The sequence below is a fragment of the Schistocerca americana genome, chromosome 3 (assembly GCF_021461395.2).
Source record: "Schistocerca americana isolate TAMUIC-IGC-003095 chromosome 3, iqSchAmer2.1, whole genome shotgun sequence".
NCBI lineage: Eukaryota > Metazoa > Arthropoda > Insecta > Orthoptera > Acrididae > Schistocerca > Schistocerca americana.
The window spans coordinates 813,894,766-813,918,191 of NC_060121.1; the positions used below are offsets into that span (position 1 = coordinate 813,894,766).

The 23,426-nt window shown below is 43.3% G+C and overlaps 1 protein-coding gene across 1 annotated transcript in view; it reads left to right on the top strand.

Annotated features, from left to right (window-relative positions):
• The first annotated feature begins 5,407 nt into the window (after positions 1–5,407).
• The window catches only part of LOC124606417 (trypsin Blo t 3-like), a 186,617-nt gene continuing 168,598 nt past the window's right edge, over positions 5,408–23,426 (top strand). Inside the window, exons 1-2 of the mRNA XM_047138398.1 lie at positions 5,408–5,533; positions 18,077–18,193. Of these exons, the coding sequence (XP_046994354.1) occupies positions 5,408–5,533; positions 18,077–18,193 (243 nt within the window). The remainder of the gene's footprint in view (positions 5,534–18,076; positions 18,194–23,426) is intronic.

A 23,426-nucleotide genomic window follows, 5' to 3' on the forward strand; every position in this document is an offset into this window, starting at 1 on the left:
GCGACATAACGAGTTTTGTAAGGGATAACTTCTATGGATTAATCTCGCAAGGCGGGACGTAATGAGAGCGCGACGTAATGTACTTTTAGAGACTTCCTCCTAACAGCATTAGCATTCTGAAGTAATTGAAGTAACACGTTCGATATGCAAAGGCAAAATACATCGACAGAGGTAATTTATTTCGTCCAAAAGGCGGTGTTTTAACTGATGCGAATTAATGGAAACATCGATAAAATAAGTGCACCATATTCTGTTTCATTTTGATTTTGACATTTTTGTGGTGATTTTCAACACAGTGAGTAGCACTGGTAGCTGTGTAGACCGAGGGTACGTCCACGGGATACGAGACGTCAAAAATAAGGTTCAACACTTACCTCTCAATTATTGGCTGCATAAGAAGGTGTCTGGCCGTCTGAAAAAAAAAAAACAATATTAACAATGGCCGAGACAGAAGGTTACAATTCCCATAAAATTAACTTGCACCTGTGGCTATATTAACTTCGTTCCAGCCCCGACACAGATGTGGGCGTTACAACCCAGTCCAGACTCGGAGATAACTCTTCAGAATACATTAACAAATACACAAACCACACTCCGTATAATAATTATTATGCACAGGAGAATATGCCTTAAAACAAAACTCATTTAGCAACCATAACAGTAAACTAACTTAAAATTACACCGCATTAGGTCAGTTCCATGAGTTCAACTTCCATTCTAAAATTCCAATGACAACCTTGTAGGTATAAAATAACTTTTAAGATCGAATTACTAACCACTGCAAGATATTTCTTAAAATACAATACACAAAACTTTTAGATGACACTCCCTGGCCACCACTGTAATCTATAATACTGAATCAGTTAAATACAGAAAGTTTTGTGGACTGGCAAGACAACCAATCCACTGGGACGGGAGGCCGAAGGGCACGCGTTTAAGCTCACGCAGGATGGCGTGAGGTCTGAAACAGGCAAGGTCTTTATAGTAGCAAAAATAGTACGTAGCTTCTGGAATACTTAACTTTAATCCATAATTGGTGAACATCGGTCTGACGGTACATGCATCACAAGATAAATAGCAATTGATAATGGCGCGTTGCTAGGTCGTAGCAAATGACGTAGCTGAAGGCTATGCTAACTATCGTCTCGGCAAATGAGAGCGTAATTTGTCAGTGAACCATCGCTAGCAAAGTCGGCTGTACAACTGGGGCGAGTCCTAGGACGTCTCTCTAGACCTGCCGTGTGGCGGCGCTCGGTCTGCAATCACTGATAGTGGCGACACGCGGGTCCGACGTATACTACCAGACCGCGGCCGATTTAAAGGCTACCACCTAGCAAGTGTGGTGTCTGGCGGTGACACCACAGAAAGGATAAAACGTACGTCAAGATACCACGTCTTACAATTCGGTCGTACAACATTAACGCCCAAAACGCAAAGAGGGAATAACTCCATTAAGGCAAACCCCAGAGCCTAGCTAGCTATGCCAGTAACCGTCACTACCCAGACGGAAGCGACGCCTGCAAACTCTAATCAGATTTCCTTATTTAAAATCGAACTGCATGACTTCGGAAACGATACCTGAAAACAGTCGATATGATATCCACAATCTCGCCGAGAGAATACGCTCGAACACATTCTAGATTAAACAAGCCATTTTTACTGGCTTCTAGTTCGGATTCCAGTACAAAAGCAAACCAACAACGTGCTGCAGAAAATGTGGCGAAGAGACAGACCATTACCACAGCACACTTCCCACAGCCCCGCCAGCTAACTGCAGCTGGTAGCTTAAAAGTGCGGTATTCTCCTGGTCGTAGGATCACATCAGACTGCCCTCCCCGGCCGCTACGGTCAACCTTCACAGCAGATAGCGCGACCGTACAGAGCCAAAGATCCTCATCACAGCTAGGATGTGTCGCCAACTGGCACAACATGAAGCAGTGGACCCTTCAACCCTGGACAAAACAAGTCAAGATAGGTATTAACGTATCCATGGGGGTAGAAAACCACTAGAAATGCCAAGCAAGCTGGTCAATGTACAAGCACTTACATACTCTGCAAGCCACCAGTTAAACTGTACACGACTTACTTTTTAATACATGGAGAAAAACTGAAAAAGTACATAGTGTTCCGAAAATACAGGGCAATACTTCAGGTCATGAGATAATGGGTATGAACATGAGCCCGGAAATGGATATTTATAGAGTTATCAGACACTGAACTCGGTTACCTAATACACAAAAAACTCCAGTTTACTTTCAGAACTCTCATTTCACTGCCTCATAAGATGTTTTGGAAATGCCCGCCCTCTCCCAGTAAGCAGGATTCTGCTCATCGTCGCAGTAAGGTACGAACCCTTTCAAAAACTCCCAGTGTTGTATGTACTCTTTGGTTACCAACCTGCATTCTTGAAAAAAGTGATGCTTCATCCTCCGAAGGTGTAGCATACGCCAACGCCTTTAAATGGGCCCACAGGAAAAAGTTCAATGAGCTTAGGTCATGTGTGCATGGAGGCGAAACAATTTGTCCATCTCTACCTATCCAGCGATTAGCACAACGGCGAATCAGGTGTTTGCGGACAACAGCACAAAAATTATCAGGGGCTCCACCGTACATGAAGCACAGTTGTTGCCGGAGTTGTAGTGAAAAACCTTCCTACACAGGAGGCAACCTTTTGCACGAGAACCATCTGTACCTCCACCCATTCGAACAGCAGGGAAGTACATAGTGTCCTACAAAGTGGTCCTCCACAATTTCTGACCAGACATTGATGGCGAAACTTTGTGTATGGGGCATTTCAACAGTTACATGTGGATTGACATATGCCCGATCATGATGAGTATGTAATTTTGGGTGCTATCACGTGTGAATGTTGGCTCATACGTCCATAACCCATTTCTGGAAAATTGGGCCTCATACCACGTTGTTGGATAAAGCACCGACAAATATAAGCCTTGCAGGAAAACTTGCAGGAACCAATGCTTGAATGCACTATAGGTGGTATGGTACAGCTCTTGCTCAGCCAGGTATCTCCAGACAATGTTGTGAGGGACATCCACCTAACGTCCTGAGCGCCAAGTGCTGATGTGTGGATTCTGTTCCGCAACGTCAACGAATAGTGTCCTCAGTTGCAAGTGTGGTGCGCCGTGGCAGTCTTCTTGTTCCAGGTAAAGCTGTGAAACTGTCATGCTCATATACATGGTAGTGGACTTCTTGGAATGTCTTCCTGGCAGAGCACGGGCCTTCTGGATATTGTTCGTGGTACAGCCGACGAAATTCTACAGCATTGCCATTTGGTAACCCATACATGAAATTCATGGATGCATGCTCAGCACCTGATTACACCATTGTCCGAAACAGTACATACAGGTGAATGAGTGGCCACATTACAACACTGCAGCAGTGTTTAATGTGTACCTGCAGGAACCCACCTTACAACATCAGTAAAGATTAGATTAGATTAGTACTTGTTCCATAGATCATGAATACGACACTTCGTATTGATGTGGAACGTGTCAGGTTAATAAAAGGTGTCTATACAAGATATTACATTACACAAAATATTACATGACACTTAATATTTTTTTGTGGGGGTTGGGGAAATTACTCACTCACTACATCCAAAAATTCATCTAATGAGCAGAAGGAGTTGCCATTAATAAATTCTTTTAATTTCCTTTTAAATGCTATATGGCTATCTGTCAGACTTTTGGTGGTATTAGGTAAGTGACCAAAGACTTTTGTGGCAGCATAATTTACCCCCTTCTGAGCCAAAGTTAAATTTAACCTCCTAAGTATATATATATATATATATATATATATATATATATATATATATATATATATATATATATATATATATTGTGAGGCTACAGTGAAGATCTCTAGCTCTTTAAATAAGCGTCTGCAGGATGATCTTGGATGAGCTCCAGCAATTATTCTGATTACACGCTTTTGTGCAATGAACACTCTTTTACTCAGTGATGAGTTACCCCATAATATGATGCCATACGAAAGCAGAGAATGAAAATAGGCGCAGTAAGCCAATTCATTCAGATGTATATCGCCACAATTTACAATGACCCTAATAGCATAAGTAGCTGAACTCAAACGTTTCAGCAGATTCTCAGTGTGTTTTTTTCCAGTTCAATCCCTCATCAATGTATACACCTAGAAATTTTGAATATTCTACCTTAGCTACCGATTTCTGATCGAAGTCTATATTTATTAATGGTATCATTCCATTTACTGTGTGGAACTGTATGTACTGTGTTTTGTCAAATTTTAATGAGAGCCCATTCGCAGACAACCACTTAATGATTTTCTGAGAAACATCGTTTACAATTTAACCAGTTATTTCTTGTCTGTCGGGTGTGATAGCTATACTTTTATCATCGGCAAAAAGTACTAGCTTTGCATCTTCGTGAATATAGAATAGCAAGTCATTAATATATATTAAGAACAGCAGAGGACCCAAGACCGAACCTTGCAGCACCCCATTCTTGATTGTTCCCCAGTTTGAGAAAGCATCAATTTTTTGCATGTTATGTGAACTGCTTATTTCAACTTTCTGCACTCTTTCAGTTAGGTATGATTTAAACCATTTGAGCACTAGGATGAAATTTTCACTCTACAGCGGAGTGTGCGCTGACATGAAACTTCCTGGCAGATTAAAACGGTGTGCCGGACCGAGACTCGAACCCGGGACCTTTGCCCGCGAAAGGCAAAGATCCCGAGTTCGTGTCTCTGTCCGGCACACCGTTTTAATCTGCCAGGAAGTTTCATTTGAGCACTGTCCCATTCATAACACAGTACTTGAGCTCATCTAGAGGTATTCCATGATTTACACAATCAAAAGCCTTTGATAGATCACAAAAAATCAGAACGGGTTACTTCCGGTTACTCACAGCATTTAATATTTCATTAGTGAAAGTATATATAGCATTTGCCGTTGAAAAGTCCTTCTGGAAACCAAACTGACATTTTGTGAAGACTTTATTTTTACAAAGTAACGATGTACATGCTAACTCTGTTATACTTCGTTGTCTGCCGAGGCAGTTTGTAGTGTCCACCGTGAAGTACAGTAGTTCCAGCCCAGGCAGGTCCACAGAGACCGTTATCACATGACACTATCGTCACACAGGACTGTAGGACTGCTAGGGCGAATCCGTAGGATCATTAGTGAAGTACGCGATAACCTGCATCCATGCCCGATATCCCAATAAATATCCACTTCTGGACCCATGTTCATATGAGGCTTTTTTGCCTGCTGCATGTGGTGAACCTCGCCCTGAAATATTGCCGTGTATTTCTGGAACACCCTATATTTCAGGACATACTTACGATTTGTTCGTTAGTAGCAAGAGTGGCGACTGTTCGGCGTGAGTTTGACCACAGGGAGATGCACGCAATGTCGGTGGTGTCCGGCACGACTCGCCTCAACGAGGGCGGAACGCGCCACAAGCTGCAGGCGGCCATCGTCCACCCGGGCTACGACGTGGACGACTCGTGGCTTCACGACATCGCCCTCATCAAGGTACTCTGCAGCGCGACGCGTCCGCTACAAGCTGCGCACGGCTTCCAGAACAATCTGAAATTTGCTGGCAGACTCAGGCTTAACATTCGCGACTTTATTATGGGGCATCTTTCCACGATTTTGATACAAACTTCAGTGATGACGATGAATAGTTCAGTTTGACATGAGGGACGCAAATCCAGAAACGACTGAGCCGAAATTTGCATTCCCCTAAGTGTTATAACCTGATTTATTATCTAAATACCTAGAAGTAGTAGGATAAAGCGGGAATGAGAATATTTATTACTTCAAATTGATGTCAAATTAATTATGCTAATTATTTAAATTGATTGATTAATTACCGCTTCCCCGTGATGACGTCATGGGTTTTCTCCAGCCGGCATGTGCCCCTTCCACCACCCCTCTGGGAAATCACTACCCCTCCTCTCCCATCCCCTCCCGCCTCCCCTGCCCAGGAAAAAAATGGTGGGAGAAATCGCTCAGTCAGCGCTGATCTACTGGACTGCGATACATCGTCAGTCACACTGCATTAACAATTTAAGGTACTGAAATATTATATAAAAAAATTGTTGCATGGACTTCACATTGCACATTCAGTATATTTAAAGCTTTGTTCTCCCTACAAAGCGTTGTCAGTTTGGCATTGCGTGCTCAGGATATCAATGTTTGTTTGTCAGAGCCAAGGCAGTGTGGTACATTCTTTATTCAAACAATTTGTGGAACGATGTCACACTACCAATTTTGGTGGGCATACCTTTCTGTGCTTACTCTGAGAGCATATTGATAGGTAATTACAAAGTAATTAAATTGACATTCCAATCACACAGGGTGGAATACTGTAATTACACTATATATATATATATATATATATATATATATATATATATATATATATATATATATATATATATATATATACACAGGGAGGTCCATTGATAGTGACCAGGCCAAATATCTCACGAAATAAGCGTCAAACGAAACTTGTCTAGCTTGAAGGGGAAACCAGATGGCGCTGTGGTTTGTCCGCTAGATGGCGCTGCCATAGGTCAAACGGATATCAGCTGCGTTTTTTTAAAATAGGAACCCCCATTTTTATTACATATTCGTTTAGTACGTAAAGAAATATGAATGTTTAAGTTGGACCACTTTTTTCGTTTTGTGATAGATGGTGCTGTAATAGTCACAAACATATAGCTCACAATTTTAGACGAACAGTTGGTTTCACCAACAGCGGTAACGTAAACCGGCATAATATCCGCTATTGGGCAACAGAAAATCCACGATGGCTGCGACAAGTGGAACATCAGCGACCTTGGCGGGTTCATGTATGGTGCGGCATTATGGGAGGAAGGATAATTGGCCCCCATTTTATCGATGGCAATCTAAATGGTGCAATGTATGCTGATTTCCTACGTAATGTTCTACCGATGTTACCACAAGATATTTCACTGCATGACAGAATGACGATGTACTTCCAACATGATGGATGTCCGGCACATAGCTCGCGTGTGGTTGAAGTGGTATTGAATAGCATATTTCACGACAGGTGGATTGGTCGTCGAAGCACCATACCATGGCTCGCACGTTCACCGGATCTGACGTCCCCGGATTTCTTTCTGTGGGGAAAGCTGAAGGATATTTGCTATCGTGATCTACCGACAACGCCTGACAACATGCGTCAGCGCATTGCCAATGCATGTACGAACATTACGGAAGTCGAACTACTCGCTGTTTTGAGGAATGTCGTTACACGTATTGCCAAATGCATTGAGGTTGACGGACATCATTTTGAGCATTTGTCGCATTAATGTGGTATTTACAGGCAATCACGCTGTAACAGCATGCATTCTCAGAAATGATAAGTTCACAAAGGTACATGTATCACATTGGAACAACCGAAATAAAATTTTCAAACGTGCCTCCGTTCTGTATTTTAATTTAAAAAATCTACTTGTTACCAACTGTTCGTCTAAAATTGTGAGCCATATGTTTGTAACTATTACAGCGCCATCTATCAGAAAGCAAAAAAAGTGGTCCAACTAAAACATTCATATCTCTTTATGTACTACACGAATATGTAATAAAAAATTGGGGTTCCTATTTAAAGAAACGCAGTTGATGTCCGTTTGACCTATGCCAGCGCCATCTAGCGGGCCAACCATAACGCCATCTGGTTTCCCCCTTCAAGCTAGACAAGTTTCGTTCTTTGTAGTTTTTTCGTTTGACGCTTATTTCGTTAGATATTTGGTCCAATCACGATCAATGGACCACCGGGATAAGTATTTGTAAATAACAACAACAAAGATGTGCGGTAACGATTTCATTTTTATACAATTCCCACAAAACATTCTTTTTATTCACATGTCACATAATAATTTCTTCAATGCAGATGCACTTTTTTCAGATATAGTTACACAATTTGCTTCTTAATAAGAAATTTAACATAATCTTTTTTCAATGCAGAGATACTTTTGCTTCCGTACACGAAAAACTACATAAATCTGCAGTCCACCAAACAGTTGCATTGGATGATAATCGTTTTATCTGTACGATCGGTTTGATCACTGTAACACACACTGTACCACTGGTTGACAATTGGTTCGTCTGAACATCTGGCTTGATCGCTCAAATAGTAGCACTGGTTGAAAAATATTAATTTTGAGGACGGAGAACTAGATATACATCTCCACTTAAAAACCAGCCGGACCTGGACAGCTAGTGGCAGGTGAAACATAAAAAAGACTAATCTATTTACATCATGTGCAATTTTTGTCCACGTGCATAGCGCACAGATATTTTACAAGTACAATTTTCGTTGACACACACGGTCTGCTGATATGTTTTTACAATGTACTCATTTATATCTGTATAAAGTACACAACCTTCAGACACATGGTGTGCATAAATAGATAAATATTTACATGACATACACATGCAGACACAAGCACGCACGTACACACACACACACACACACACACACACACACAAAATTTCTTTTTCTATGATAAAAGGGTCATACCATACTGGAACATTTACACCCAGTCTCATTCTCTCCCTCTCACCAATCGGAGTCCCTACCCCGCCTTTCTCAACAAGTGAACTGTGTGAGTATGGGAGAGTTTCACTCCTGTCATCACAAATGACCCTTTTTTTTGTCATGAGGCGACAGGCCAACTTTAGATCGCTGCACAGTATACACCCCACATCCTCTCATACGAATATTAGTTTGCCGCATCATATGCTGTGGCTGTGGTGGAGCACCATGGACTCTACCATACTGGCACAGCAAATACTCTTCGACTCTGAGGGCTCTCGATGCCCTTAGCTCGTCTCTGAGTGGCATCTTCCAATGGGCAAGACACACAAATTTTGGCCAACAGAGCTACAAATTCCACTATCGGTGACCCATTCACCTCGTCTGTCATTAGTCCGATAACCTTTTTCTATGAAACAATACTATAAGCAGAATCGACCGTATACGAAGATGTGTCATATTCTTCACTGTGACACCTCATTACTTCAAATGGACCGCAGTTATTCACCCAATAGATGAAGCTCCCTGTATCCGTATAAAGTAACTTAGGATTAGCTAAATGTTGGGTTTGCAAACTCATAATGAAAGTGGTACATGTGGAATTTGGATAGGTCTAGTATGCACATCCCCACGTAGACAGGTTTCGTGAACTCTATCGCAACATTCACCATCTCCACAGCAACAAAGTTCTCATTCAATATTGTGACCCGTTTAAAATTTGGTCTGCATTTTTGCGTCCCAATTCACATTCGGTTATAATCAAATTTTAACGATTTTTTCTCATGTCCTCCACTGTTTAGACGAAAACTGAATTATTCATTAATTTTAAAAAATCTCTTTATAAGTCACATGTCGCGGAAGCCCTCAGTGTCGTACTCAAATCAATATACTCCTCCAACCAGGAGGATTTCTTGAAGGAGGTTGCAAAGACGAATCTAACAAGCCTCATCCCTAATCTGAGACTCTGCTGGAGATTACCATAGTGAATAATGTATCTCTCTTGTTCCCCTGCGTCGTCATCAGTTTTGTGGTGTAGACTCCGTGCAGAACTAATTGCTCAGGACACAGTGGCAAATCGGAATGCACATCGTGCAAACTAATAGGGTATGTGAGTTCTGCCTCCACGACATACCCCATATCAGAATCAGCTGCCATACCCTTAATTTTTCCACGTAATCTCTTCTATTCTTCTTTGGGTGTCCATCAAAACTCGCAGTTGTTAAATAAAATAAATTGAAGGTACAATGTGAAATCACCCTACAAATTGTTTAAACAATATCCCATTGCCTTAAATTGTTTAATGCAATGTGATTGACAATATATTACTGTCGTGAGATCCTCCCAGTCCAGCAGCTCAACGCATACTGAGCGATTTCTCTCGCCATTTAGATGATATCAAATTTTTGTCCACGTGCATAGCGCACACGTATTTTTCAAGTACAATTTTCGTTGACACGCACGGTCTGCTGATATTTTTTTACAGTGTACTCCTTTATATCTGTATATAGTACACAACCTTCGTACACATGGTGTGCATAAATAGATAAATATTTACATGACACATGACACAAACACACACACACACACACACACACACACACACATACACAATTTCTTACTCTATGATAAAAGGTTAATACTAACTATACTGAAACATTTACACCCAGTCTCATTCTCTCCCTCTCACCAATCAGAGTCCCCCAGAGGGAGAGGGGAGGGGATTAGCCAGAGAGGTGACGGAAGGGGACACATTACAGGTGGGGAAAACCCGTGATGTCATTAGTGGGGGAGGGGAAATTAATGGGTACAAATGACTTGATATCAATAGTGTCTTTGTTCATGCCTTACCCTACTATCTATAGAGACATTAGAATGTATGTTACAAGTAATTTCTGTTATTCGTTTTATGGGCATACGGTTGTGGTCGAAAACATAATTTCCTCACTAACGTTTGGTCTCCCAATGCCGGAGAATTCATCACAAGTTTCAACGGCTAACAAAGCATTTACAGACTCGAACAAGGTCTCCGAGCTGAACTGTTTATTCACTGACATGACGAAAGTCATGGGATAGCGATACGCATATATACAGACGGTGGTAGTATCGCGTACACAATACATAAAAAGGCAATGCATTGGTGGAGCTGTCATTTCATGTGAAAAGGTTCCCGACGTGATTATGGCCGCACGACGAAAATTAACAAACTCTGAACACGGAATAGTAGTTGGAGTAGATGCACGGGAGAGTTCATTTCGGAAATAGTTAGGTAATTTAAGATTCCGAGATGCACAGTGTCAAGAGTATGCCGAGAATATTAAATTTCAGGTATTAACTCTCACCACGGGCAACGCAATGGCCGAAAGCCTTCACTTAACAACCGAGAGGACTGTCACCTGCACATAAAGGCGCAAGGTTTATGGCTAATTCCTTCAGCGTTACTCCGTGGAAACCAATAATTTCCTAAGGGGCATCACTATGGGCGATGAGATATGGTTGCATTATCTCACGACTGCGACAAAAGAGAGCTTCTATGCGGAAGAAATGGAAAGTGGCGCCATCAGCAGGCAAGATCATGATCACCGCTTCCTTCTACTATGAAGGAGATGTGTACATAGTGTTAATGACAAAAATCACAGCCGTTAGACCGGTTCGTACTCTACAACACTACTATTGCTGAACAATGCCATAAAGAAAGAGAGATACAGAACATTAAGCAAAGGCACTGTTCTCCTGCCCGGCAATGGAACGACACTCGGGAGTGCCCTTAAACAAGCCTTGCTTCAGTATTTTATTGTTAGGTTAGGGAGCATCCACCATACAGTCCATATCTTGCAGTCCGCAGCTCGTGGTCTCGCGGTCGCGTTCTCGCGTCCCGACCACGAGATCCCGGTTCGATTCCTGTCGGGTTCAGGGATTTTCACCTGCCTCGAGATGACTGGGTGTTTGTGTTGTCCTAATCATTTCATCGTCATTCATCACAGTGGCGAGATTGAACTGAGGAATGGTTGGGAATTTGTATGGGCCCTGATAACCGCTAACCACGCAGTTGAGCGCCCCACACACCAAATATCATCATTATCATATCTTGCAGCATGGGATTTGCATCTTTTCAGATACCTGGAGGAACATTTGGGAGGGGGGCGGGGGCATAAACAAATTTCCAACAATGAGGACGTTCACATAGAGGTTCTCAAACGGCTCCTTGACCAAGGAGTGGATTTCAGTCATCGAGAATTTGAACGATTCTTAGATCTTTCCGAGCGTAGTTTGCAGAGAGCTGGTGACTATGTTGACGAATTGCTGTGCCGTCCGAACAAGCCACAGCTATGTCAGAAGCACCACAGACGCAAAGATGCGAGCCGGTGCCAGTGCCATAGAGACTCGCCACTTGCGCGAGTGCCACCAGCGCCAAGGACGGCGCTGAGGATGGAGATATCGACTTCGCCTCGGCCAATTGCCGGCCGAGTATAATCCGTCAATGACCGGACGACAGCAGACAGAAGCCTACTCGGAAGACAGAAGAGCAGCTCTCGCCCATTTGGTTATAGATTATCGGCCAGGGTCGACTTAGGTAGGGAACGTCGTTTATTGAAGTGAACAGACAGTTGTTGTAAATTGCACTTGCTATTTTCTGTAAAATTGACCTACGATTATTTGCACATTGCCTTTGACAATGAGGGCCTTTTTTGTGTTATATTACAAGCAGTGTTACAGACTTCATTATTCAACAAGTCACAAAGATAAGTAAACCTTTTTAACTCATTTGTGAGACTTTGTTACTAATTTGTTGGAGTGTTGTAGAACCTTCGTTCTCCTATCCTGTTACGTGACCCTGGGGCACATCTGTGTAATAGTTGCAGGGAGAATTGTCTTACCGGTTACAAAAACAGAAGCCGTTTCACGAACTCACAAACTCGGCCTACTGTAACAACAGTAGCAACTCGGTCTCCACGGCAGTGGCGACGAGGCGTTTACAAACGCCGGCCGGTGTGGCCGAGCGTTCTAGGGGCTTCAGTCTGGATTCGCGCGACCGCTACGGTCGCAGGTTCAAATCCTGCCTCGGGCATGGATGTGTGTGATGTCCTTAGGTTAGTTAGTTTAAGTGGTTCTACGTTCTAGGGGACTGATGACATCAGAAGTTAAGTCCCGTAGTGCTCAGAGCCATTTGAACCTTGCCTGGGCCCTTCAACACCGACATTGGACTGTTGATGACTGGAAACATGTTGCCTGGTCGGACGAGTCTCGTTCCATATTGTGTCGAGAGGATGGATGTGTACAGGTATAGAGACAGCCTCATGAATCCATGGACCCTGCAAGTCAGCAGGCAACTGTTCAAGCTGGTGAAGGCTGTGTAATGGTGTGGAGCGTGTGCAGTTGGAGTGATACGGGACCCCTAGTACGTCTAAATACGACTCTGACAGGTGACACGTACGTAAGCATCCTGTCTAATCGCCTGCATCCATTCATGTCTATTACGTATTACGACGGACTTCGGCAATTCCAGCAAGACAGTGCGACACCCCACAGGTCCAGAACTGCTACGAAGTGGCTCCAGGAACAATCTTCTGAGTTTAAACGTTTCCGCTAGGCACCAAACTCCCTAAACATGAACATTATTGAGCATATCTGGGATGCCTTGCAACGTGTTGTTCAGTAGAGATCTCTACACCCTTGTACTCTTACGGTTTTATGGACAGACCTGCAGGATTCATGAGTCAGTTCCCTCCAGCCTACTTCATATATTAGTCGAGTCGATGCCACGTCGTGTTGCGGCACTTCTGTGTGGTCGCGGGGGCCCTACAAGATATTAGGCAGGTGAATCAGTTACTTTGGCTCTTCAGTGTATCTATCCAGTACTCTTTCAACTATTCTAGTACACTTGATTCAGAGTTCCTCTACTTGTTCCTGCCCAGAGTTAAATGTTTTCAATTCCTCTTTCAGATATGTTATTACCCAGTTTTTATATAGTTTACTGGAAATATAAATGTTCCTTCTTGTTTTAATTGCCATTTGCACTTCGGTATTCATTGTCGTTGAGAAGTTTAAGAAGAGGAGCAGTGGCCTGTTTTCAAAGGAGCTGTTTGCTGCTAATATATATGTATAAAGTAATCTGATAGCAATTCCCATAATTGTCAGCGTGATGACATCAGCGCTAATCGTATTTTTTGTTTTATTTACAGAAATTGCTTGATGTGGCTGACTTCTGCCTGATATTTCACAGGGAGAACCTGAACAGCAACGACAAAATTTCTGATGGCTTACCTCTTTCTGACCAAAATCAACTGAGGAAGCAGCCAATACAAATCTAAGAGTTGGACATTGTCCCTTGGCATATAAATTCTTCTTCTGCAGGGTGGAACATGCAGAACACAGGCATCGATGGAGCATATTTCAATTAAGTGTGTTCTATTTGACAACCTGTGGCAACCTATGGACAGACCTTTATCTCCCACAGGATGTACCCTTCATAATAAATGACAATCGAAAGAGCCATCGTAGACTCCAGGTCCCTTACACCAAAACCCTCACTTAGCAATTAGTATTTTAAGGTGCTGAACTGTCAATTCATTAGCACCCTTCAAATAAATAAATAGACAGTAGAAACACACACACACACAATATATATATATATATATATATATATATATATATATATATATATATATAATGTGTGTGTTTATATGTATGTATGTTCAGGGTCTACACCCAAACGCCTTGATAGATTTCAACCAAATTTGGCACAAAAATAGCAAACTTCACAAATATCAGTGTGATGGATATATAAGCCCTTAGCCCCAACGGGAGCAGAGACAGAGCAGAAACGTATTCTTTGAAACCATGTCATATAGGCTGCCCTGCAGAATAGCTGTGTTGTGTGGGAATCAAGCTGGCTTACGTGTCATAGGCCAAAAACCGTTTAAACGTCCCTGACACGTAGATTGCCCTGTGTGAAGTAGTAGTAACCTATACACAGGGGACTGGAAAATCATTTCTTGCCTCTGACATGTAAGCTGTCCTGCATGACAAATATGTTCTGGTGTTGGCCTGCTTCATCATCCTGTTTTGCAGAGCTACAGTTGGCTGTGGACCTGGCTAGGAGAAGGTTTTGATGAATAGGCAAGAGGATCGATATTAAGAGAGAGGCAGAATGAGACAGATGGGGAGAGAGGGGGAAGAAGGGGACAGTGAGAGAGATGGGTCAGCATGAGATGGGTAAAGAGATGGGGAGGAGGAAATGAATAGAGAGAGGGAGCAGGAGGAGATTTATAGGGTGAGGGGGCAGCAAGAAATGAGAAGGGATAGTATTTGAAGACGATGTGGTTGTCTACAAGAAAGCAGCAATGGCAGAAGACGGCATCAATTTGCAGAATGACCGACAGAGGGTTAATGAGTGGTCCACACTCTGGCAGTTGATCCTGAATGTGTATAAATGTAACTTATTGTGTCTATAGGAAAAGAAATCCATTAATGTACAATACAGTGTTAATGACAAATTGCTGAAAACAGCATCTGCAGTAAAAAATCCAGGCATAACTGTCCAGAAAGATCTTAAGTGGAATTAGCTCATAAGACAAATAGTAAGAAAAGTTGATGTCAGTCTGCAGTTCATAGGAAGAATCTTGATGAAAAAGAACACATCCCCAAGAGAAGTGTATTACAAGGCGCTTGTTCGATCGATTCTCGAGTATTTTTCTTCATTCTGAGAACGTTACCAGATAGGATGAAGATCCAATAAAGAGCAGCACGTTTCGTCATGGACTTGTCCAGTCAGCATAAGAGCATTACAGAAATGGTCAACAATCTCCAGAGGCAGACGCTGTAAGAGAGGCATCGTGCTTCATGGAGAGGTTTTCTATTGAAATTTCAAGAGAGTACTTTCCAGGAAGAGGCAGACAACATATTACATATTCCCACATACATTTCACGAAATGCCCAGTATGAGAAAGTTCGAGAAAATAGAGATAATCCAAGACGCCTACCGCCAATGATTCTTCCCGTGAACCATTCACGAGTGGAGCAAGGAAGGGGGGAGCACCTTCCTCCGCATACTGTCAGATAGCTTGTGGAATATCGATGCGGATGTAGAGACACAGTGAGAAGAAGATGGACAGAGAGAAGGAGGCAGGAGGAGATGGGCAGGGAGAAGAGAAGAGGAGGTGGACAGACAAAGGGGAAAGGTGAGGAGGAGGACAGAAAGAGAGGGGGAGGAGGAGTATATGGACATAAAAAGAAGGGTGAGGAGGGGATGCGCAGAGGGGTGACGAGGTGGATATGGGCAGAGAGGGGAGGAAGGAAGGGTATATTGGCAGAGAGGGGGGAGCAGAAAGAGATGGACCAGGAGAGAGGGGTACAAGTAGTATTTGGACACAAAGAGGGGAATGAGGAGATAGACAGAGAGGGAGGAGGATGAGATGGTCAGAGAGGGGGGGGGGAATGAGACAGGCAGAGATTTGGGGAGGAAGAGATGTGTAGAAAGGGCTGTGAAGGAGTTGGGCAGTCGAGAGGCAAGGAGGAAATGTGCAGAGAGGGGGTGAGGTGGGGATGAGCATAGAGGGGGAGGACGAGATGGTCAGAAAGGAAGTGGAGGAGTTGATGGGCACATAGAGGGGTGAGGAGGAGAAGAATGGAGAGAGGGAGTGAGCAAGTGGACACAGAGGGGAGTAAAAGGTGAGCACATCTACTGGGGAGGAGAAAAAGGACAGAGATAGGGGGAAGGAACAAATCGATAGAGATAAGGGGGAGGACGAGATGGACAGGAAGTGGTGTGAGAGGAGGTGAAAAGAGCGAAAGGGAAGAGAAGATGGACAGTTAGTAGGGGGAGGAGGGAGAAGTGCAGGAGGCATGTGGATGATGGAGAGGGGTAGTCAGCAGGCGTAAAGGGAAGAGGGTGTGAGAATTCAGGTGCAAGAGAGAGAGAGAGTGTATGAGGTGCAAGACGGAGAGTGTGAAGAAAAGAATAAAACAAAAAATTCTAAAACCAAACTGTATCAACAATTACAGCACAATAAAGAACAATTTAAAGTTCAATGATGTGTGGGGACTCATAAAACACAATCTACGAAATACAAATGAAACACAGCAGTATATTTGTAGACAAAATTAGTTATAAAGTGGTAGGACATATAGAATCAGGGGTCAGATAGCTCTGGTTGGATGACTGCCTAAAAACTGTGAGTGACCAAAGCAGTCTGGAGTACACTAAAATCTTACAGCCAACATTTTAGAAAGGAGTCCTGACAACACAGAACAGATTAAAACGCATACAACACTCATATAACTGTCATTTAAAATATGCAGCTAGGTCCTATCTAACACACGGATCTGCCCTCAGATCATCAAACAGAATACATTCAATAAAGATATCCTGTATTGACACCCACGTTCCGTATCTTTGGCGAGGTAGTGGGCTCTCTAGCCATAAGAGAAACCATGAATCAAGAAACAATGACCTACTCATAACCCAGCAAGGGCTACTTCTTCATGTCATCATACAGGAAGGCCCTATCTAACACACAGATCTGACCTCAGATCATCAAACTGAAAGTTTCAAAGAGCACGACTTATTATTACTCCTCAGTTTCAGGCAGTGAGCCTTCCACCAACACATGGTCTTCTCTGTTAAGTATGTGGTGACTGCCCACAGGGAGACTGAGCAGTGATCAGCAGTTTGAAGGCAACAAGTCTCCTTGGCAGCCGCATCACTTCATTTCCCTGCGACCCTATATGCCCCAGTACCCACGAGAAAATTATTTCCTTCTTCTGCCTTTCCAAGAAAAGGAGAGCGTCTTACATATCTTGGACCATCCTGTCTGGTTGGTACATCTGTCCAATAGTAAGAAGGCGCTTTAAGAATCAGAGCAAATAAGGACTTCCTTGCCTCAGTGCTGTCTCATCTGCTGCAGTGGCCTCATGCTAACAATCAGTTCTGTATAGTAAACTGAAAATTGCTCTGGGAGCCTGGTACTGAGGACATGTTCGGAGAAGTGCCCAGCTTAGATCCATCAGCATAAACACTAATATAATGCGGATGGTGATTTAAAACCTCGAAAAGTTTAGTTTTTATTATGTAATCTCGGGTAAAAATATTCCTTCACTTCCTCAGTTCTAAAATTAACTTGGATCCCTTTGGTAGCCAGGAGGATTCCCTGCTCGGCACCTGTGTTAGGGGCTTACTTCCGTCAAATTGTAATATCTCAAATTGTAATATCTCAAGGCTCACCCTCCCACAGATCCCAAACGTTCTTGTACCCATGGACAGATGTTCCGGTGGTAGCCAGGTATCGGAGATGAACGCTGGCGCTTTTGGAATGGACCGAGCCCTGTATGCTTGGTGTACGATGAGGAGGCCGAAATACTCAAAAAATGCCCACGAACGATCTCCGAAATTTTGTAGGCAGAATTTAGCTTCACCCTGTGTAACTTGAATACTCTTCGCTGTGTGATTTGCAGAACTAGATATGGGAATATATGAACGGTTGGATTGGAGGTGAACACCGCGTGTTCTGCAGGTTGTGGAGCCGTTCCACCTGGACGGCGTGAAGGTCGCCGCAGCGACGCTGCCGCAGCAGGGGCAGCCCGTGCAAGACGATGACGTCGCCATAATTGTCGGCTGGGGACTCGTGCAGGTAAGGCGACATCACCTTCTATCATCTCTCTCTCTCTCTCTCTCTCTCTCTCTCTCTCTCTCTCTCTCTCTGTTGTAATGGAGAAAGCTTTCAGTAAAATCGATTTATTACACTCTCCGAAATTATGAATGTAGCTGGAATAAAATACAGGGAACGAAAGGTTATCTACCACTTGTATAGAAACCCGCCTGCAGTTACAAGAGTGGAAGGACGTGAACGGGAAACGGTGGTTGAGTAGGTAGAGGGACAGGGCTCCAGCCTGTCTTCCATGTTATGCAATCAGTAAAGGTAAACAAGGAGAATTTTCGAAATGGCTCTAAGCACTATGGGACTTAACATCTGAGGTCATCAGTCCCCTAAAAGTAGAACTACGTAAACCTAACTAACCTAAGGACATCACACACATCCATGCCCGAGATAGGATTCGAACCTGCGACCGTAGCAGCAGCGCGGTTCCGGACTGAAGCGCCTAGAACCGCTCGGCCACGTCGTCCGCCTTTTCGAGATGGAATTAAAGTTTCTTATCCTGTGAGATACAACAAAACACTTGGAACAGTAGTAGAACGGAATTGATAGTTTTTTGGCAAGAGTTTGTGCGCTGAATGTCACCAAAAGTAAAATAAGGATGATGGAGTGTAGTCGAATTAAATCATGTAATACTGGGAATTCTCTCTTTTGGCCATAATATGTTAATTTGCTATCGAAACAGCGAGTCTTATCAACACATTTTAGTTTTCCATTTCCTTCTCTATGAAACGGTTGTGCATTTCCTCGTAAGTCTGGAAAGTGTTCGGTCAAGCGCTTCAACCGACTTCTTATGTGACTCATCCAAGACAAAAAAATTGTTCAAATGGCTCTGAGCACAATGGGACTTAACTTCTGAGGTAATCAGTCCCCTAGAACTTATAACTACTTAATCCTAACTAACCTAAGGACATCACACACATCCATGCCCGAGGCAGGATTCGAACCTGCGACCGTAGCGGCCGCGCGGTTCCAGACTGTAGCACCTAGAACCGCTCGGCCACCCCCCGGCCATCCAAGACAATCAATTTACAAATTTGCTATACTTTCGCCAGGCCAGAACTTTTTGAAATATTGTATTACATGTTTGAGCCTCCGTAAGATGGATGCTCAAAGACAATTTGAGCGCCGAATCAGCTGTACGGCCGGGATTAGCCGAGCGTTCTTAGGCGCTGCAGTCATGGACTGTGCGGCTGGTCCCGGTGGAGGTTCGAGTCCTCCCTCGGGCATGAGTGTGTGTGTTTGTCCTTAGGATAATTTAGGTTAAGTTGTGTATAAGCTTAGGGACTGATGACCTTAGCAGTTAGGTCCCATAAGATTTCACACACATTTGAACATTTTTTGAGCTGTGCGGCCACCATCCAATAATGTAGTTGAAAAACCCGATGAGGCAAGAGCCAAAGCATTTCCATTTTGAGAACGAATTGTATCGAAACTGACGCTGAACGTTTTTCCTGTGATGTTGGGCGTGTCGAGGAAAAATAGACCGCCACTTCAATTGGCCACAGCACTTGTAATTGTTTCGTACATCAGGTTTTGATCTGCAAATAAGAGTTGTTCGTTTCTTACGACAAATGTAAGTCATCAGCACTGAATCGTAATTCTGTTAATAAATCTCGATCATAATAGTCATACGCAGAACGTTGTGGTGCAACCACGCCAAGTTGGATGAGTGCTTTGTTGTTGATGGTTATATAGATGTCTTCAATTTTTTGAGAGCTTAATTGAACAAGCTGTGCGAAAATAGAATGGTGTCATCGTTCATAACGGTACGAATATGGTGCAAATATCTTCGCTCAAACCCTCTAGTCCTCTCTGAATTTTCCCCATAGGTCGTGTGGTTTATATGGCTAACGTTTGGTCAGAATAACAGCCGATACCAACATGATAGCGTTTAGCGAAATCACACTATATAGAAGACGAAATGTTGAGAATTGGAGCATTGTCTTCCTCGCAGTCGATTTTAACAGAAAACCTGTACATCGTTGCTGGGAAAGCTATACAAGCTAAAAACCATCTCCAGGAGATCCCCTACTTGATACACGAAGCATTATCGAATTCATTCCAACATAATCCCCTGGTTAATGGAGAAATCAATGAAACTGTCAACAGACCAAGAAAACCTACAAGTATTTGGGATGATGTAGCAGCCTGATACAGAAAGAATAACTTTTTGAGCCAAATTACTTAAATCAACTCCTATAGAAAAAGACAATATTCTCTGACTAGATTCTCATATTTTTCATCTTCTACAGAATTAGACGGAAATTTTCTGCATCAGCAGTATTCCAAGATCACAATACAACATTTTCAAGACCACCGGGACAATATGAAGATATATAAGCCGAACAACAGACAATCAATCTCAGTCGTGGTTTTTTTCGACCGAGAGGATTTTCTTCAGCCATAAGGCAAATGCTAGGATCTGGACTGAAGGAAGCTTAATGAACAACATCTTCCTCTCAACTATCCATCTATATGCAATCAAAATTCCTACAAAATAAAATTAAGCACGCTGTGTCCCAAATAAATAGTGTCACAACAGCACCAACTACAACGGTTGGCTGAAAAGGGCTAAGCTCTCCTACAGCCCGCCATCTCTTTCAGAGGGGGTATGAAAGATAAAAAAGGATATGTTTGCAGAAAACCGCGCTTAAATCGGGCCTTTACTTCTTGGGATTATAAATTCCGAACAAACATTCATTTTTATATAGATAAGAATTTAACAGACGACAGATACTTTTTTCTGTCACAGCATTCTCGAATACGCTAATTACAGTGTTATCGAACACACCTTCAGGATTGTTGAGGACAAATGTGCAAAAAATACAAGACACATATCAAATAGACAAAAGTCAGGGGATGGAAATTCTCTCCAAATTTTTAAGTCACACTACAATTTCTCAATATGGGGCACTGTTTGTTACATGGCAAGCGTAAACATTGGTCGACCTCAGCGTTATTGCACCTGGGAATGAAGGAGCTTCGGTCGGCTTACTATGAGTTTTTATCGCGATAATTCAACGGGATACGCTGAACCACTTGATACTATATTCGCAACTGTCTTGAAATAATTTACAATGAGAAGCGTTTTCCTCAGTCAACAATGTAGTTGTTTACTGTAACGGTTTACTATTAACATGTTCCCGATAACGGCCACGGGAGCCCACGTGCAATAATATCGTGGTAAGGTAGTACACAAGTGAAATCCATTATAGTCGCTGTCACGAGTTGCACTGAAAGGCGGAAATGCAGCTCGCTTTGTAAATATTTTCACTATGTTGCCTGCTGGCACGAACTGCATTGAAGTGACAGGAGTCATCTCGTACCTCCCAATATCGTGTCGGACCTCCATTAGCAGGCTTAGTGCAGCAACTCAACATCGATTTGATTCCACAAGTCATTGGAAGGTCCTTGAAGGAATATCGAGCCATGCATAATTGCGAAGGTGCAGGATTTTGTGCATGAACTGACCTCTCAATTATGTCCCACAAATGTTTGGTGGGATTTACGTCGAGCGATTTCTGTGGTCAAATCATTCTCTCGAATTGTCCAGCATGTTCTACAAAGCAATTTCGAACAAGTGTGGCAGTGACATTGCGCGTTCTCATCCTTAAAAATCCCATCATTGTTTGGGAACATGAAGTCCATGAGTCTGTTAGCACTGACAGCACTACTCAAGTGCCGCTGCACTCGTTCGTTAAGTACAGACCGTCGGCCGCGGCGTTCTGCGTGGTGAGAGGTAATGCCTGAAAATTGGTATTCTCGCACCAGGAGTCATTCCATTCCATGTAAACACTGCCCACACCATTATCGAGCCACCACCAGCTTGCACAGTGCCTTGTTATCAACTTGGGTCCATGGGTACGCAGGCTGTGCGCCACACTCGAACCCTATCAACTGAAATCAGGACTCATCTGACAAGGCGACGGTTTTCCAGTAATCTAGCGTCCAGCCGATATGATCACGAGCCCTAGAGAGACGCTGCAGATGATGTGCAGTTATCTAAGGCATTCGCCTCGGTCATATGGTGCCACAGCCCATTAATGTCCAATTTTGCCGCTCTATCAAAAATGGTTCAAATGGCTCTGAGCACTATGGGACTTAACTGCTGTCGTCATCAATCCCCTAGAACTTAGAACTACTTAAACCTAACTAACCTAAGGACATCACACACATCCATGCCCGAAGCAGGATTTGAACCTGCGACCGTAGCGGTCGCACGGTTCCAGACTGTAGCGCCTAGAACTGCTCGGCCACTCTGGCCAGCGCCGCTCTATCCTACCGACTACGTTCATCGCAAGTCCCCCATTGATTTACGCGGTTATTTCACATAGTGTTACTTACCTGTTAGGATTGACAACTCTACTCAAGCCCCGCTGCTCTCGGTCGTTAAGTGAAGGCCGTCGGCCACTGCGTTGCTCGTGGTGAGGGGTAACACCTGAAATTCTGTATTCTCGCACAATATTGACATTGTAGATCCCGTGATCTTGAATTTCCTAACAATTTCCGAAATGGAGTGTCCCATGCGTCTAGCTCGAACTACCATTCAGCGTTCAAAGCCTGTTAATTCCCGTTGTGTGACCATAATCACGTCAGAAACCTTTTCACGTGAATCACGTGAGTGCAGATGACACCTCTGCCAATGCACTGCCCTTTTTTTTACATTTGTGTACGCGATATTTCTGCCATCTGTATACGAGAATGACGCTATCCCATGACTTCTGTCACCTCGATGTAATTACAGGGTGTTTCAAAAATGACCGGTATATTTGAAACGGCAATAAAAACTAAACGAGCAGCGATAGAAATACACCGTTTGTTGCAATATGCTTGGGACAACAGTACATTTTCAGGCAGACAAACTTTCGAAATTACAGTAGTTACAATTTTCAACAACAGATGGCGCTGCGGTCTGGGAAACTCTATAGTACGATATTTTCCACATATCCACCATGCGTAGCAATAATATGGCGTAGTCTCTGAATGAAATTACCCGAAACCTTTGACAACGTGTCTGGCGGAATGGTTTCACATGCAGATGAGATGTACTGCTTCAGCTGTTCAATTGTTTCTGGATTCTGGCGGTACACCTGGTCTTTCAAGTGTCCCCACAGAAAGAAGTCACAGGAGTTCATGTCTTGCGAATAGGGAGGCCAATCCACGCCGCCTCCTGTATGTTACGGATAGCCCAAAGCAACCACACGAT